Source organism: Podarcis gaigeae (genome assembly GCF_964106915.1).
Source record: "Podarcis gaigeae genome assembly, chromosome: 5".
Lineage (NCBI taxonomy): Eukaryota > Metazoa > Chordata > Lepidosauria > Squamata > Lacertidae > Podarcis > Podarcis gaigeae.
Window position 1 is genome coordinate 64,823,705 of NC_139681.1, and position 15,277 is coordinate 64,838,981.

The following is a 15,277-nucleotide window of genomic DNA, read 5'->3' on the forward strand; positions in this document are numbered from 1 at the left end:
TTAACTGAATTCACAGTCCTTTTACACACTAATGCATTTCTCCTGGTTAAGTTTCTTCATTTCAGAAGTCTAATTTGGATAGGAAAAGTTGTTTTGTTCTTGTTCTTTAACAACAGTGTGTCAGTATCCATTGCACATTACCAAGGGTTTCCACTGACAGGCTTCCTTAGGTGAATCCCACCCTACGTAAACATCTGTTGTACCTGTTTGTATGTGAATATTTCCTGGTTACTTAGCGCAGGTCTGAATGACCCTTGTTTCACTTTGTCTATTTGTTTACTTTACACCTGTGGTTAAACTTTCAACCTTTGCTCCCCAGAATATGATATTGTGGGCTTCTTTAACAAAGACCAGCAGTCTTTCAAGCCCAAGGATGTTCTCCAGAGTGGAAAGAGCATTTGCGAGGGATACGCTGGGCTCTTTGAACAAATGTGCAGGTACATGAAGATCAGAAATGTTCCCTTGCTCTGTTACCTATGCACCAGTTCTATCTTAACACCAACTAGGATTTGAAGCACTGTTTTGAAGCTGTATTGTTGAACAGCAGCAAGTCCTAGAAAGGTCAATTTTGCTTTCCGCCCCCCCCCCTCCATAATTTACTTTGTACCATCTGCTGAGGCTCGCATTGCATTAACATAATGGCAGATGAGTACATGGGGATAATTTAGTTAGAAGAGGCTCTCTGATTTTTTTCTGGAGCATCTGAAGGTTAAAAGAACATTAGGACTGAAGAATATAGACTACCCCGTGCAGTTCCTCACATGCAAGAAATGGTGAGTGGTGTGTCCCATTCTGGACTTGGCCACATCCTCTGCAAAGTGCCCCATACATCTAGTGCAGGAGCACCCCGGTGCAAAAACCTTTTCCGTCCAGGGGCCACATTCCTTTCTGGAGGACTTCCCAGGGGCCACAAGTCAGTGGTGAGTGAGAGGGCAGACTCTGGACAGGATTCATCTAAGTTGTGTGTGTGGCACTCATGCAACAGGACATTTCCTCCCTCTCAAGGGGACAGCAAGGCTGGTGAGGGGCATGGCCTGAGAAGATTCCCAAGGGCCAGTTAGAGAGGATTGGAGGGCCACATTTGGCCTTTAGCCTGAAGTTTCCCACCCTGAGTTAGAGGGATGGGATTTGGCTGTGCAAGCACTGTGATTAATTTCTACCTGACTGCTCACAAAAGAATGGCTACAAGACATACAAGTTGATTCCTTCACAAGAACTTTCCTGATAGCTTCGTTTTATGAATTAAGGCTGGTGAGAATGCTTTTTAAAAAAAAAAAAAGAAAAAAAAGATGTTGTTAGAACTTCCTTGAAGACTTGGATTCCCATGCCACCCAATCTGTTACATCCAGACCTTAATCGAATCGAGAATAAATCAAGGTTTTCTTCCAATACATCCTCTACCCATTGGGAAAACACAGGTGCTTATGGAAGGAATTATGTCTATTTTTAATTGCAGCTTTCAGAGGTCTTCCAAGCCAAGCCCCTGGTGTCCATAAAAAGTTAACATCAACATGATGAAATGTTGTGTTATCAGATATCATTTAACAATAGAAATTATCAACTAATCCAAATGTTCCCTTGTCAGGATCTAGCCCTGCTGGAAGCTAATTAAGCAATTGTGGGATATTGAAGCACTCACCAAAATGTTCATCCCATTGTAAGAAGGATGCTTATGGAAAACAGCATTTACATGCCTACTTGAATGCAGACGCTGTGCATCTTCACTGCATGTCTTCCAATGTGCTATGGATTCCAATCCTTATCCATTCTGCAACAGCTAATCGTGGGCAACTACACATGGGTCAGGCTAGGTTAGCCACATCATGTTTTGATGAACACAAAGTCTGCCAGAGCAGCGTGACAAGCATTGTGGCTGCTTTGGCAATGGAGATGTATCCCATCTCTCTCCATTCTGCCTCACTGAATGGGCTGGGGCCAGTGGAAGACTTTTCTTAGCCCTCAGTGAAGTTACATTGACTACTTGCTGCAGACATCATTGCATTCATTATGGCTGAGATCACACAATGAAATCCTAAAATGGGACCATAAGTAGCCCATTGAGGGGTGCAGAACGGGTGCAGAAATACCACAAAAAGCCATTAAGGTAGGAAGTCTCTATAGGGTATTTTGCACCATTCGCAAACCTGAATATTGCCTAGTGTGCCTCAATAAAGCATGTAGCCCCTTCCTGTTAGACTGAGGCAGTACTATGTTCTGCTTTCAGTCAAATTATCCAACCTCATTTGTTTTCCTTTCTTAAGACATTGAAATCAACAGAGAATCCTGCCATCCTTTGTTGTTGTTTTTCCATCGCAAACACTGTTGAAGAGGAAACTGAATCCAAATTCCCTTCTCTACCCCAAACCATTGCTCTGTCAAATGTTGTTTAGTCGTTTAGTCATGTCTGACTCTTCGTGACCCCATGGACCAGAGCACACCAGGCACTCCTGTCTTCCACTGCCTCCCGCAGTTTGCTCAAACTCATGCTGGTAGCTTCAAGAACACTGTCCAACCATCTTGTCCTCTGTCGTCCCCTTCTCCTCGTGCCCTCCATCTTTCCCAACATCAGGGTCTTTTCCAGGGAGTCTTCTCTTCTCATGAGGTGGCCAAAGTATTGGAGCCTCAGCTTCAGGATCTGTCCTTCCAGTGAGCACTCAGGGCTGATTTGCTTAAGAATGGATACGTTTGATCTTCTTGCAGTCCATGGGACTCTCAAGAGTCTCCTCCAGCACCATAATTCAAAAGCATCAATTATTCGGCGATCAGCCTTCTTTATGGTCCAGCTCTCACTTCCATACATCACTACTGGGAAAACCATAGCTTTAACTATATGGACCTTTGTTGGCAAGGTGATGTCTCTGCTTTTTAAGATGCTGTCTAGGTTTGTCATTGCTCTGTCAAGTGTACCTCCAGCCAAAAACCTAATGCTTGGGGTGAGAGAGAAAGGAGCAGCTTTGCTATGTTTGTGCCTGCTGAGCAGGCAAAAGCTGACACATTTGTCTTTCATTTCTATTCTAGAGCAGAAACCTTTAGAGTACTTCCAAGCAATGGCTGTGATATTTCAAGATTAGCTAGCTTGTTGTTGCAGCAAGACCAGCACAACATAATAATGGTGCACAACTGCTGTTGTAATGATCAGGGTGATAATCTTCATGTAGCAACAAGGTGCACTCTCAACCTTTCATTACCGTCTCGCTATGTATGTAGGCAATTTTCTTCAAGCTATACATTTAAGTGACACTGGATGGAGGGCATAACATTTCTAACTGAATAGGCTTGGGGGCAAGAGCATTCAGTGTCGGGCCATGGAATTCGCCTCTCATGCCGAGATTTTGGCACCCTGTTAGGCGTTCCGGTGTTCAGGTCTCACATACAATGTAACCTCCATGTTTGATCAGGAGTTGAAGATTCTGGTGGCAGCAGGGTCTCGTCTCCAACAGCTGCTTTGCTTGGCAAGCCTGCCGCAGCTCTGGCTGCATTTGTGAGATGAACGACTTTTATGGAGGATAATAAACGCTGGGGAAAGCCTACCTTGCAGTCCTAATCATTACCACAAAAATGGCTTTGGAAACAAATGAGGTTGACAAGACACCATCCATCTCCATTGTTGATGTAAATAATATAATTAACCAAGAATACTTTTTAAAGCAATGCTGGATTGCCAGCTTGGCATATCAAGGAAGAGCCCATCCAAAACTCCAAAGCCTTGCTGACTTGGGCAGCTGTCTGGGCTGGCAGCCCCACAGCTCGAAACAGCAAAGTTAATTGACTAAGGGCAGAACTAACTGGGTGAACAAAACACCATGCTGGCAGAGGGAAGTAGCAACATGCAGAAACGCTTCTATTTCAGCAGTTTAAATCAGGAATCACTGTTGCCTCTAGTGCTGGCCCAGCTATAGACATGATGAGGAAGAACCCGACCGTCAACCAAGTAACCATTTTCTCCTTTCATTGATTATATAGACTTGCCTTCTCTCCAGCCGTACCCTTTATCACTGGCAATTATCTCATTTCTCCACACGCCTGGCTGAAACAACTCTCTCTCCCTTCATGCACTTTCCCTAAAGCCTTTCAAATTTTTGTTCTCAACCACTTTTCTTCACATTGAAGTGACCAGCTCTGTCTACTGCAGTAGTACTGAAGGGAAGGTCATGCCATTCACGTAACACCATTGTAATTTGCACTGTTTTCCGGGCTATCTTCTATTCCCCTTTGAAACACAGGCTAACATCTTATTTGCTTTTAATCATCTCCATGCACTGAGCAGATGCTTTCGCTGAACTGTCTGCAAGGATTGTATCACTGTCTGCAATCAATTCCAATTGTTTCATTCAATCCAATGTTGCCACAAATTTAATTTCATCTACCATCACTCTGTTCAAGCTACTGGCTTTGTTAAGCGTCAAGGGAGCTCTTCACAGCCCTCTCTAGCCACTCACTCCTAATTGATGAGTTGTTAACAGTAAAAGGAAGGAACCTGGTTAGGCCATCTCTATAGGATTGTCCAGAATTATTACGTGACTGGCTTGTTTGCTGCCTTTTTAAAACAGAATATGCAATGCAACTTACAAAACTACCGACATAATACAAAGCAAGAGAAAGATGAAACACCAGCTAAAACCACAACACATTTCAGCAAAAACAAACACAGCAATGTAAAACAGCAGCGGGGCACATGATAAAAGCAGACTTCAACAAAAGTTCACATATGAGATCATCGTTACTGCCTGCAGGCAGTGAGAGAACTATTATGTGCTTTGCTCAGGAGAATGGTCCAAACCCTGAGTGCCACAGTTGAAAAGGCCCTTTCCTGGATACTGATGTGCCATTTCATACAGCAGTTATGAAACCCAAAAGAGGGCTTCTGCAATAGAATGACGGTCCCATGCTGGCTGAGATGGATGGATGTGATTTTGGAGATATTCTGGGTCCAACCATGATAGGTCAAAGCAGTGCTTAAACTGAGCTGGGAAGCAAGCTGGTAACCAGTGATGCTGGAGAATGGACAATTCCTATCAGAAAATTCACTGCCACATTCTGGATCAGTTGAAGCTTTAAGGCTGTATTCAAGAACAACCCCATGCACAGCCCTATAGTCATCTAACCTGGATGTAACAAGTATAAACTAAGACATTGTACTATGAGACTTGTGTGAATTCCTCAGAACTGGTCAAGACAGGACTCCAGTCAGGGCTGCAGCTTTGCTGGTGGAGCAGCCAGCTGGATTTTATGGGGCTGAACCTTTACAAGCAGAGCCAGCCTAGACTACATCCTCCTATGCCTAGTTTGGGGATGAAGAGGAGGAAAGAGATGACAGAATGACCAAGGGACTGGAGCAACTCACCTATCGGGAAAGGTTACAATGTTTGGAGCTTTTCAGGTTGGGGAAAAGGTGAGTGGGGACATGACAGAGTTGCACGTTGTGAAGAAAATGGATAGAGTATTTCTCTGTCTCATATAATACTAGAACTTGGGGCCATCCAAAGAAGCTGAATGTTGAAAGATTCAGGACAGACAAAATAAAGGACTTCTTCACACAATGCAGTTAAACTATAGAATTTGCTCCCACAAGAGAATGATGGTCAACTTGGCTGGTGTTAAAAGAGAACTGGACACATTCACAAAGGACAGGCCTATCTGCAGCTACTAACCATGAAGGCTATAATCTACCTCTGCTGTCAGAAGCATTACATTGCTGGATGCCAATTGCAATTCAGGTCCTGTTTGTGGGCTTCCCACTGGTATCTGGTTGGCCACTTTGAGAACAGGATGCTAAGCTAGATGAGCCTTTAGCCTGATCAAGGAGGGCTCATTTTATGTTCTTAACAGGCTAATTTTGCCTTTAAGAATGCAGCATTATCCCGATTGACCTGCGGAGACTGGGAGAATTTACCCAAAATAATAATAAATTTTATTTGTACCCCGCCCTCCTCAGCCACAGCAGGGCTCCAGCATAGAAGACAACAGTGAGACCTCTTTTTTTCTTTTCGCCTGCATCTTTAATCACATCTTGGACTACTCTTGGGCTTCCTTCTTTATTTTAAATAATCTGAGGCTGCTTGTTTTCAGGAGTCTTTACTTACTCAGGCATTATTATTTTTTAATAAAAAATAAATAAAAATTTCACAGCACTTGGATTGACTGCCAAACAGTTAAAAGTCTGCCTCCTCCCATAGTAACACTTGCTCAAAGCAAGAGATGTCAGGAAGAACAGAAGACAGCCTTTGACTTAACACCCATAAATATTAGTAATGCATGAAGAGAGTATTATTTCAGGTGTGATTCACTCTAATCTGCAGTGAGCACAAGAGATCATAACACTTCAACATTTATATGAATGATAAAGACAGCCCCTTAGAAGCAAGGCCCTGTTCTTTAAGTCCTTTCTATCCTTTCTCTCTCTCCCACTCTCCCCAGTATTGCAGGAGTGCAATGCATGAATTTATCTGGTTATTCTAAAGGCCATGGCTACAGGGCTGGGGAAACTTTCACAGGAGAGTATGACCATGCCTGGAATGCAGTTTACCTTGATGGAAGATGGCATTTGGTGGACAGCACCTGGGGAAGTGGCTCCATTGATGACTGTTTCAGCAAATTTACCTTCAGGTATGATTGTCCTTTCCTCCTCCCTATAGCTCTGAGGCACAGGGGTGGGGATAGGCAAAACAGGTAGCTTTCCTTGGTCACATTCAAGGGCTCTGCAACATATACTGTTTGATTTGCTTGCTTCATTTATAACTACTTATTAGCAGAGTTTGTAACCTGAAGCGTTTGTAACCTGATGCATTTGTAACTCAAGGTACCACTATATAGGGAAATCCAAGAAGATGGGGAGGATGGAGATTTCAGTGCTTTGCATAATCCTGTCTATGAAGCAGAATGACTGAATTATGCAATTTAGGGATACGGGTGGCGCTGTGGGTAAAACCTCAGTGCCTAGGACTTGCCGATCGTATGGTCAGCGGTTCAAATCCCCGCGGCGGGGTGAGCTCCCGTCGTTCGGTCCCAGCCCACCTAGCAGTACGAAAGCACCCCTAAGTGCAAGTAGATAAATAGGTACCGCTTTATAGCGGGAAGGTAACGGCGTTTCCATGCGCTGCGCTGGTGCTGGCTCGCCAGAGCAGTTTCGTCACGTGACCGGAAGTGTCTCCGGACAGCGCTGGCCCCCGGCCTCTTAAGTGAGATGGGCGCACAACCCTAGAGTCGGACACGACTGGCCTGTACGGGAAGGGGTACCTTTACCTTTACCTAACTATCCAGGACCATACTATGGTTTAAAATCCTGGTTAATATGTTAACATTAGTTCCTCAGTAACATAACTAGCAACTCAACCTTAAACAGACCAGGACTGATATGAGAAAATCAGTGCATAAACTATGCATTATTAAGCCAGGAGCATTATAACCAAACTGGGCCATTGATAAATTACACTATAACAGGCAGCCTCATTTGACTGCACCCTCTGTTCTACTGTATTCTCAGCCAAATCCGTCCAGCCCCAAATCTACACATCCCATCTCTTCATTTTGCCTCCTAGAACTCAGCTGTGTTTCCTACCATCATTCCGGTCCTAATTTATGTACAGTTTAAAGGAAACCCCCATTGATAAACCTATCTAGAACTGCAGCCGTGGTTAAGATTCAGTTTAAGGCAGAAAGCTAAGAGCACCCGGTGCCAGTGATGTATTGACCTCTCCTTTCTTGTTCCAGATACAACGAATTTTATTTCCTCACCCACCCCGCCCTATTTATTAATAATCATTTCCCAGACAACAGCAATTGGCAGCTCCTCAAACCAGCTGTGACATTGAAACAGTTTGAGAGCAACATGTTATATAAGAGTGACTTTTACATGATGGGATTGCTGGCAGCCCACCCAGAAACACCAATTATTCAAACAGGTACAGTGATACATGTCATTGCCCCATGCTGATCTTATTATAAGGAACAGTTCCAGCTTTTGGTAGGGGACTAAAAATAATAATAATAAAAGTAGCAAAGGTTAGGATTTAGGCTGCTGGATTACTTTTAAAAGATTAGCTCTGTGGGACTAAAGCATGGGGTTCAAAGTTCTGCAGCCTTTTTTGATCATAATCACCATTACCCTTGGGGTACCAATCGGTGTAAAATACGAAGTGCTATTTATTACCCATCACATTGCTTGTGCCCCAAGGATATTTATATTCCAGCCTGAAGTGAAGGGGAAAGTTTCAGAAAATTCTGGGCTGAGGCTCAGAGCCTTATGTGGGTGCAAGTTAGTACACTTGAGTTTCAGAAGCTCCCCATGGTGTCATTCAGAACCTAACCATGGAACGAATAATTTCATTTTGAAATCCTGTCTTTTGAACTCTCTCAGACTTCTCTGAAACTGACAAGTTTCTAAGGGGTTGTAGTCAAAAGTGCAGGCAGCTTGAGCTGTAACTGAAAGACATTGGTGCTTTCATCTTTTCCAAGAATGATGAGCAATTCTACTGCATTTGTAATAAAACAGAAGCAAACAAGTACCCGAAAATGAAGGCTTCCCGCCCTTAATCCTCTTGTTATTTATTCTGAATTTGGACTTGACAGACGCTTGTCAAATTCTAACCAGCCAACCATAATATTCTCCCTTTCACTGCCAAAATGATTGACAGTACAGCAGGCAATTCCATTCTCCAGGTCATTTTCTCCAGCTTTTTTTTTTTTTGATTGATTTGTATTTTTGAGTAAATAGTAAGAAACATCCTAACCAGCCTCCTTTCTTTGCATGTCACAGTAAATGGGAAAGTAGTAGTAGCTGTGGAGACTCGTTTGCCGATGCTGTTCATGTTTGAACTGAAAGGGGCAAAGGAATATAGCTTGATGACTCTGAAGAGGAATGGGATGAACCTGGAGCTCTACCCACAGAAGACGGGGACCCATAAGCTACAGATCTACGCCAAACCATCCAAAGGCTCAGATGAAGTCTACAACTGTGTGATAGAATATACATTAGAGTGTAGCTCTGTAGACAGGAACGTCTGCTTTCCAAAGGAACTTCATCAACCTGTTGGGCCCAGCTGGTTCTCAGAGAGACAAGGATTCCTCAAGCCCTCGCAAAAAGGCCCAATCATTCATACCAGTGATGGGCGCTACGATCTCAGCTTCATCCTCAGCAAGGACTTGAGTGTTTTAGCTTCCCTCCATTCGGGCAACGTGAGCCTCAGCGAGGATACAACAAGACGGCACATCTTGCAAGCTTGCCAAGGAAACCAGGTGGACTTTAAGATCCACCTTCCTCATGCAGGGAACTTTGCTTTTAAAATCTTTGCGAAAAAGAAGTCTGATCCCGGAAATTATAACTATGTCTTCAACTACCTCATCTGTTGCCCAAACACCAAGGTGAAATGGCCAGTGTTCCCCCAGACTTATAGCAAGTGGGTGGAGGGTTATGTGCTAGTGGAGCCGCTAGCCGGGTTGCTCCCTGCTGACCGCAACGTTAAGTTTAAACTCAAGCTTCATAGCATTACCAAGGCTTTTGTTCAATGTGAAAAAATCTGCCCCTTGTCTTTAAGCAAGGATGGCTACTGGGAGGGATCTTGCAGCACATCAGGCTGCACAGAGGTCTATGTGATGGTGCTGGAAAATGCCAATCACAAGTTCTACTCTCACATCTTGAAATATGAAGTAGAGCCACAGTAGGAGGCCACTCCTACTCGTATCATATGTCCACATGTGCAGCGAGATCTGATATATCACAGTTCATACCGCTCTCGAGTAATTCCTTAAGGCTCCCTTAACATTGGGGAATAGTGCTCACCCCTCTCTGAAGCACCAACGAAACAATACAACTTGATCAAAACTTCCTGAATGGTATTACACAATGAGTGGCATTTGTAGGAAATGTATAGTTTCTTTACCAGTGTAAAGTCATACTTCCCATATACATAATTTCAACTATAGATTATTCCTGCGCTAGAAGCCTAGTACATTATGCACATTTCCCCACCTAGTCCACCTCCATTTTAGGATGCAACTGCTGATTTCTGAATGGCTTACATTCAACAAATATGTTATGGGCAACAAAGGGGCATTCTCTAACTCATTGTGGGCCAGGAAGAGAGAAGGACCACACACTTTTGAGCATCAATGTGAGAGTGGCTGCAGAATCTCATCAAAACACATATTGGTGCAAGAATATAATCCAAATGGAAGCTTTCTTGTGTGCACTTCATTGTCTTACAAATATAAATGATACTGCGAAAACAAGTTTTTACACCAGATCTTAAAAGCAATTAAATACTAGTTTTTATCTCATTGGGCTGTGGTGCTTTTTAAATGACATGGTAAGGAACATGTATGTGAACAAAAGGGCAATTTAATTCTTAACTAATTTGCAACCTTATCAAATAAGAAAAGATTGTGCTGCTGATTTTAGGAAATAGCAATTCACCAAATGTGAAACACAGTGGGATAACCAAAGACAATCTTGATGACCTGTACAGAATGAAACACGAACACAAAGGTATCATAGATAAAAGTTAGTTTCTATATAAACACATGAACCCTTTTGGTCAAACATGGATAGTTTAGTATAACAGCAAAGATCTGTGGTTTAAATCAGAAAATGAATTTATTTTAACACAAGTTATAATCTGTCTAATCTTCTATATGATCAATAGACTGCAATTTGCTTTTTAAAAAATCCTTGTATCTAATCAAAATTCAGGGAGCTGACTGGAAAGCCCTGGAGGTTTTTCAGTGCTGTGACATTAATTTTTTATTACAAATTTCATATATTCATTGAACCATGTGGATTCATTGCCTAGACCAAAAAATATCAGCAATTCGTTTTTTCCATGTGCCTTTAAAAGTTTTGTTTTACCGGTTTTTGGAGGAATATATATACTTGAAGCAAGCCCCGTGTCAAATGAGTAATTCTTCCTGCTGTGACTTGGTTCGCACCAATAGACAACAGTTTAAGGACCAATATAGATGGTCAAGTGGCATGTGTCCCAACTGCATCTTCCCCACAGCACCTTGAATGAAGGTGCTAATATTACCCAATCCGTTATTCAGCTTTGGGGAAGCAGAAGGGAAGATAGCTATGCTCCTGTTCAAACAACTTCCGACCCACCACACTTTAAATTATAGTACCCACTAGAAGAAGCCAGGGAAAGACTGTGGATGCAATAGTTAATGACACTCTGAAGAATGATGAAGCACAAGGTGGTGCAAGCATGACAGGCCACATATATAATTAAAAGAACATTGTAAGATGAGCTTTGTAGGGTCTCTAAAGGAGGGGAGCACTCATTTAGTAAAAAAAATAAAGTAAAAGGGAAAGTTAAAAACATGAGAGGAACATTTTGGCACTCTCATGACTCATAACTTTCCAATAGGCTCCTGTGTCATTTTTGTAATATTGTACAATCACATTACATGCAGCCATTGTATTAGCTATATTATTTTAGAGGATCCAAAGAATTAAATTTCCTTTAGAGGTGAGTTGGAGCGTGATTGTGCCAGCCATACAGATAACATCTGCCAACGGATGAGTGACAATTGCTGCTACCCCTGCCTGTCTGTTGCTAACCCAAAATTATAATATGGCCTGGGTAAGTAAGTTTGAGAAGGCTTCCTTTTGTCACTCTTGAACCTACTGCCGTATTCAGCTTCATCTACAGATCCTAAAAACAGAGGAAGAAAAGTCTTAACCCAGATGTCTGGAAGGCACCATGTTGGCTACCCCCAAAATGCATATAGTAACTGGGATTCTGTGCTGTAAATCAGGAAGCAGTTGATCGAAATCTTGCATCTGCCATAGTCTGATTAGGTGACTTTAACAAACCCTTCTCTTTTTCTATATTTGGAAACAATACCAGCCTACCCAACATAGCTAGGAGGATTACAAAGACTTTGAACACTCTTATCATTGTTTTATTCTACACTTTCACATCACTAATGGATCATTAGAAATTTCTCGGAAAAGAGAAAGCCCTGCATTGCTTTCTGAAGGCTTACGCTGCAGGGCTCAGTTAAGCCTCCTAGGGAAAACAATTTCACAGGACTCCGATACTAAAAGGCCCTGCTCTGGGCTATAAACTAGATCTTACAGAGCACAAAAAATGGTATTTGGTGCAGGGCTGCCTCTAAGGAAGTTAAAGGACAAGCAAGCTCAGCTGCTGGATGCAATCTTCTATATCTGATGTGAAGGCAGATAATACTGAACACCAGCCAAAGCATAATCCTTAAACTTTCTCTGAACTCTTTTACTGAGGATTACCAATTAAACCTACTAATATAATACACATTGATTCTCAGTTTTTTTTAAAAAAAAATATGTAAAGTAGAAGGCGAACATCTGGCTCAGCCTTGCAAGCAAAAAGGAAACTCTTTGGTGTTATTAAAAGGCTCAGTTCAAAGAAAAAACTCCCCTCCAGCTTCATTAATTATAAAACTGTTAAGGCCAACTGATTATTCCAAAGGGATGTTCAACATTCTCAAGGCATAGATGAATGCATGGAAACCCTGCAGCCACAGATAAAAGTGCCTCAGAAGTCTGCACTAGCTTTGTCATCACCCTCCAGGATAAACAACCTTCCTCCACCTCCAAAACATGCATATTTACAGTCTCAACACATTAAGCCCACTCAAGAGTTTTTGATGATGTAGCCCACAAACTACCGTACACATAACTCCTAATATAATTTTTTCTTTGCCCTTAACTCATCAGTCCTTTCTAGCATTTTCTGTACTCTATATGCACGGGGAAGCAACAAGCAGGAATACCAACCTCCTTGTGCAATTTGCTCATCTCAGATTGCTGTCCATTTTGGGACTAACAGTTTGCCCTGCCAAAGTACAGCACTGTCTCAGGTTCTTGGCACCTCTGTTATTACAACTCTCTTTCCAAGAATGAAGCAGTGTTTCCCCTGAATTAAAAAAAACACAGTAACCAACTCTGTTACATGAAGCAACACGAGTGAAGTGGCACAGAACATTTTTTGTACCTCTTTAGGATCAGATAGACCTCCAGGGGAAAAAATTTGATACACCCAAATTAGTTTTTGATTTAAAGCAATTTGTGTTGGATCAGAATGGAGGTGGGGGGGTGAGCCACCAAAGATATTCCTCACCAAATACACTACTTTTGCTCTATACAACATAGAGATGCCCCACAGTTTTTTAGAAGGGACTGAGCAATGTTACGATGTTAGATATATTTACAAGAGAATGTTAAGGTGCTCTCGTCTTTGCCCAATTATGAATGTCACAAAGGGAATTATATTGAACTCGATGGCGGCATGCACAACATCCTTGAAGATTTAGCAAGATAGGAAAAAGTATGGCTGCAACAAGGCATATTTTATATCCCAAGGTACACTACGCATTTCAAATTTTTAAGAAGCATCTTCTTTTCTTTCCACTGATAATGTTCTCTAAGGAATGTTTGCCTCCACAGCACTGCACAATCTGGAGCACCTATTACTACACTTTATTTTCTACCCTCTGCATTACTGGAGGTCAACTTAAAGATCATCATACAGTAGGAAATGAATAGCCTTTGGGGAAACATCAACACTGGTTTGATGCCAACTCTGTCACACATGATACAATAGCCTTATGCACTGCAGAACCTGCAAGCCAGAGTCAGAGTTCTCCCTGGTTCAGAGAGCAAAGTGTCAAACAGGAGATCATAGAAAGCCACAGTTGTTGAACTCTCCTGACCAACACTCACAGTGGAAAAATGTTGATCTTCAAGTCACAGAATTTGAAGAATTTTTGTTATTCTCATTCAGTAGCAGTCCATTTTAAAGACTGTCATATTTGTTACGAAGTGATTATTTTTGTACTCTTCAAGTTTCACAAAAACAAATCACAACATCTCTGAAACTGCATCTGGAATGGATTCATAACTATTCACATTTTCAGGGATCCAAAACTTAGTTTGCTGGCCACTCCCATAGAAGTCACCTCTATGTGCAGGGAAAGTCAATCCCAATGTACATGTCAGGTTCCTTGTGTATGGCAGAAATTCCTTGCTCAATATGAAGGGCAAAATTACAAGGTCTCCCTGTCTGACTTCTGTCTTCCAAGGAGTAAATCTGTAGCATGTGCTTCTTGACTCGAGCAGCTATTTCCTGTACTTTCAGTCCCTCTACTCAAAATGTTAACACCAGGGCTCTTACACAAGAAATGATAGAGTATACTCACTTTGCGGGGGCAGCTACCCAACCACTTTTTAACAAAAAAAAAAATGCTATGTGTGCTTTGACAAGAATTGTTCACCATTCCTACAAAACAACATAAATTTTAAAAAAATGTCTGTCTTCATGCCACATTTGATTTCATATTGTCTATCAGTGTCAAGCTGCTGTGAGAGGTGTTGACGAAGAATGACATGAAGCCATAAAAATCAAACACAGCAAGCAAAACACAGGAGTTAGCACACTGGAAAGAGGTTGGTGATGTACAGAGACTATTACATTTAAGATAGAGGCAAACATCAAAAAGATGCTCTTGCAGAGCAGGAATTCTCCAGAATCAAGATTTAGAAGGTTGTTAATTATGGCCGGCCTTCTAGCAGCAGTAACATCCTCAGCTTGGCAACAAACCTTTCTGCATCTAGAAATACAGATGTCCTCCACTTTCTCAAGATAACGTATTCTCAAGATCATCCATTCAGCAAAGGATAATTAGCATTAATACCATCATGTATATGGGAGCAAATTCAAGTTAAAACCTCTAAAAATATGTTATTGAAAAGGGGAGGTACTGGTCACATACAGGGGCTTCCCTGACCTATAGAAGAAACAATAAATGAAAGGTATAGACTACATTGAACAGATGAACAGAAGCCTTTGAAAAGGAAAAGTAAGAGATTTAGAATTTAAATGAACACATGGATTATTCTCTAAGGATTCAGGGGTCAAGGCTGAATATCTGCACCATTTTCATATTTCACTGAAAATATTTTAAATCTAGTAATTCATTTTTGTAATTCAGATTGGATTATCAAGGGCCAATAAGGCAGAAAGGATTAATTGGGGTGGGAATGGAAGCCTAATGCTTGGGATCTTGGTTTCTGCTCAAGGACACATTTTTAAAGATACACATTTCTTGTTTAAGCTAAAACAACTTTTTAATAGCTGTCTGGCAGATTGACCAGCCTTCTAAATTTGCTCTTATGGCTGTGAGCAGCTGCTTAGTACTTCATAAGGCAGCTGTTGTTTAAGTAAAATGGATTTCATGTATAGGTGTTTATTACTTACATTGAACTTCACCTTCTGTACCAACTTATCTTCCACCAAAACAC

The 15,277-nt window shown here is 41.8% G+C and overlaps 1 protein-coding gene across 2 annotated transcripts in view; it reads left to right on the top strand.

Moving 5' to 3' along the window:
- Positions 1–10,272, top strand: part of KY (kyphoscoliosis peptidase) — a 28,003-nt gene extending 17,731 nt beyond the window's left edge. For both annotated transcript variants that reach the window (XM_083741843.1, XM_083741844.1), the window contains exons 8-11: positions 320–437; positions 6,418–6,606; positions 7,711–7,901; positions 8,756–10,272. In XM_083741843.1, coding sequence (XP_083597969.1) covers positions 320–437; positions 6,418–6,606; positions 7,711–7,901; positions 8,756–9,660 — 1,403 coding nt within the window. In that variant the 3' untranslated portion in view covers positions 9,661–10,272. The remainder of the gene's footprint in view (positions 1–319; positions 438–6,417; positions 6,607–7,710; positions 7,902–8,755) is intronic.
- The last annotated feature ends 5,005 nt before the right edge of the window (positions 10,273–15,277 follow it).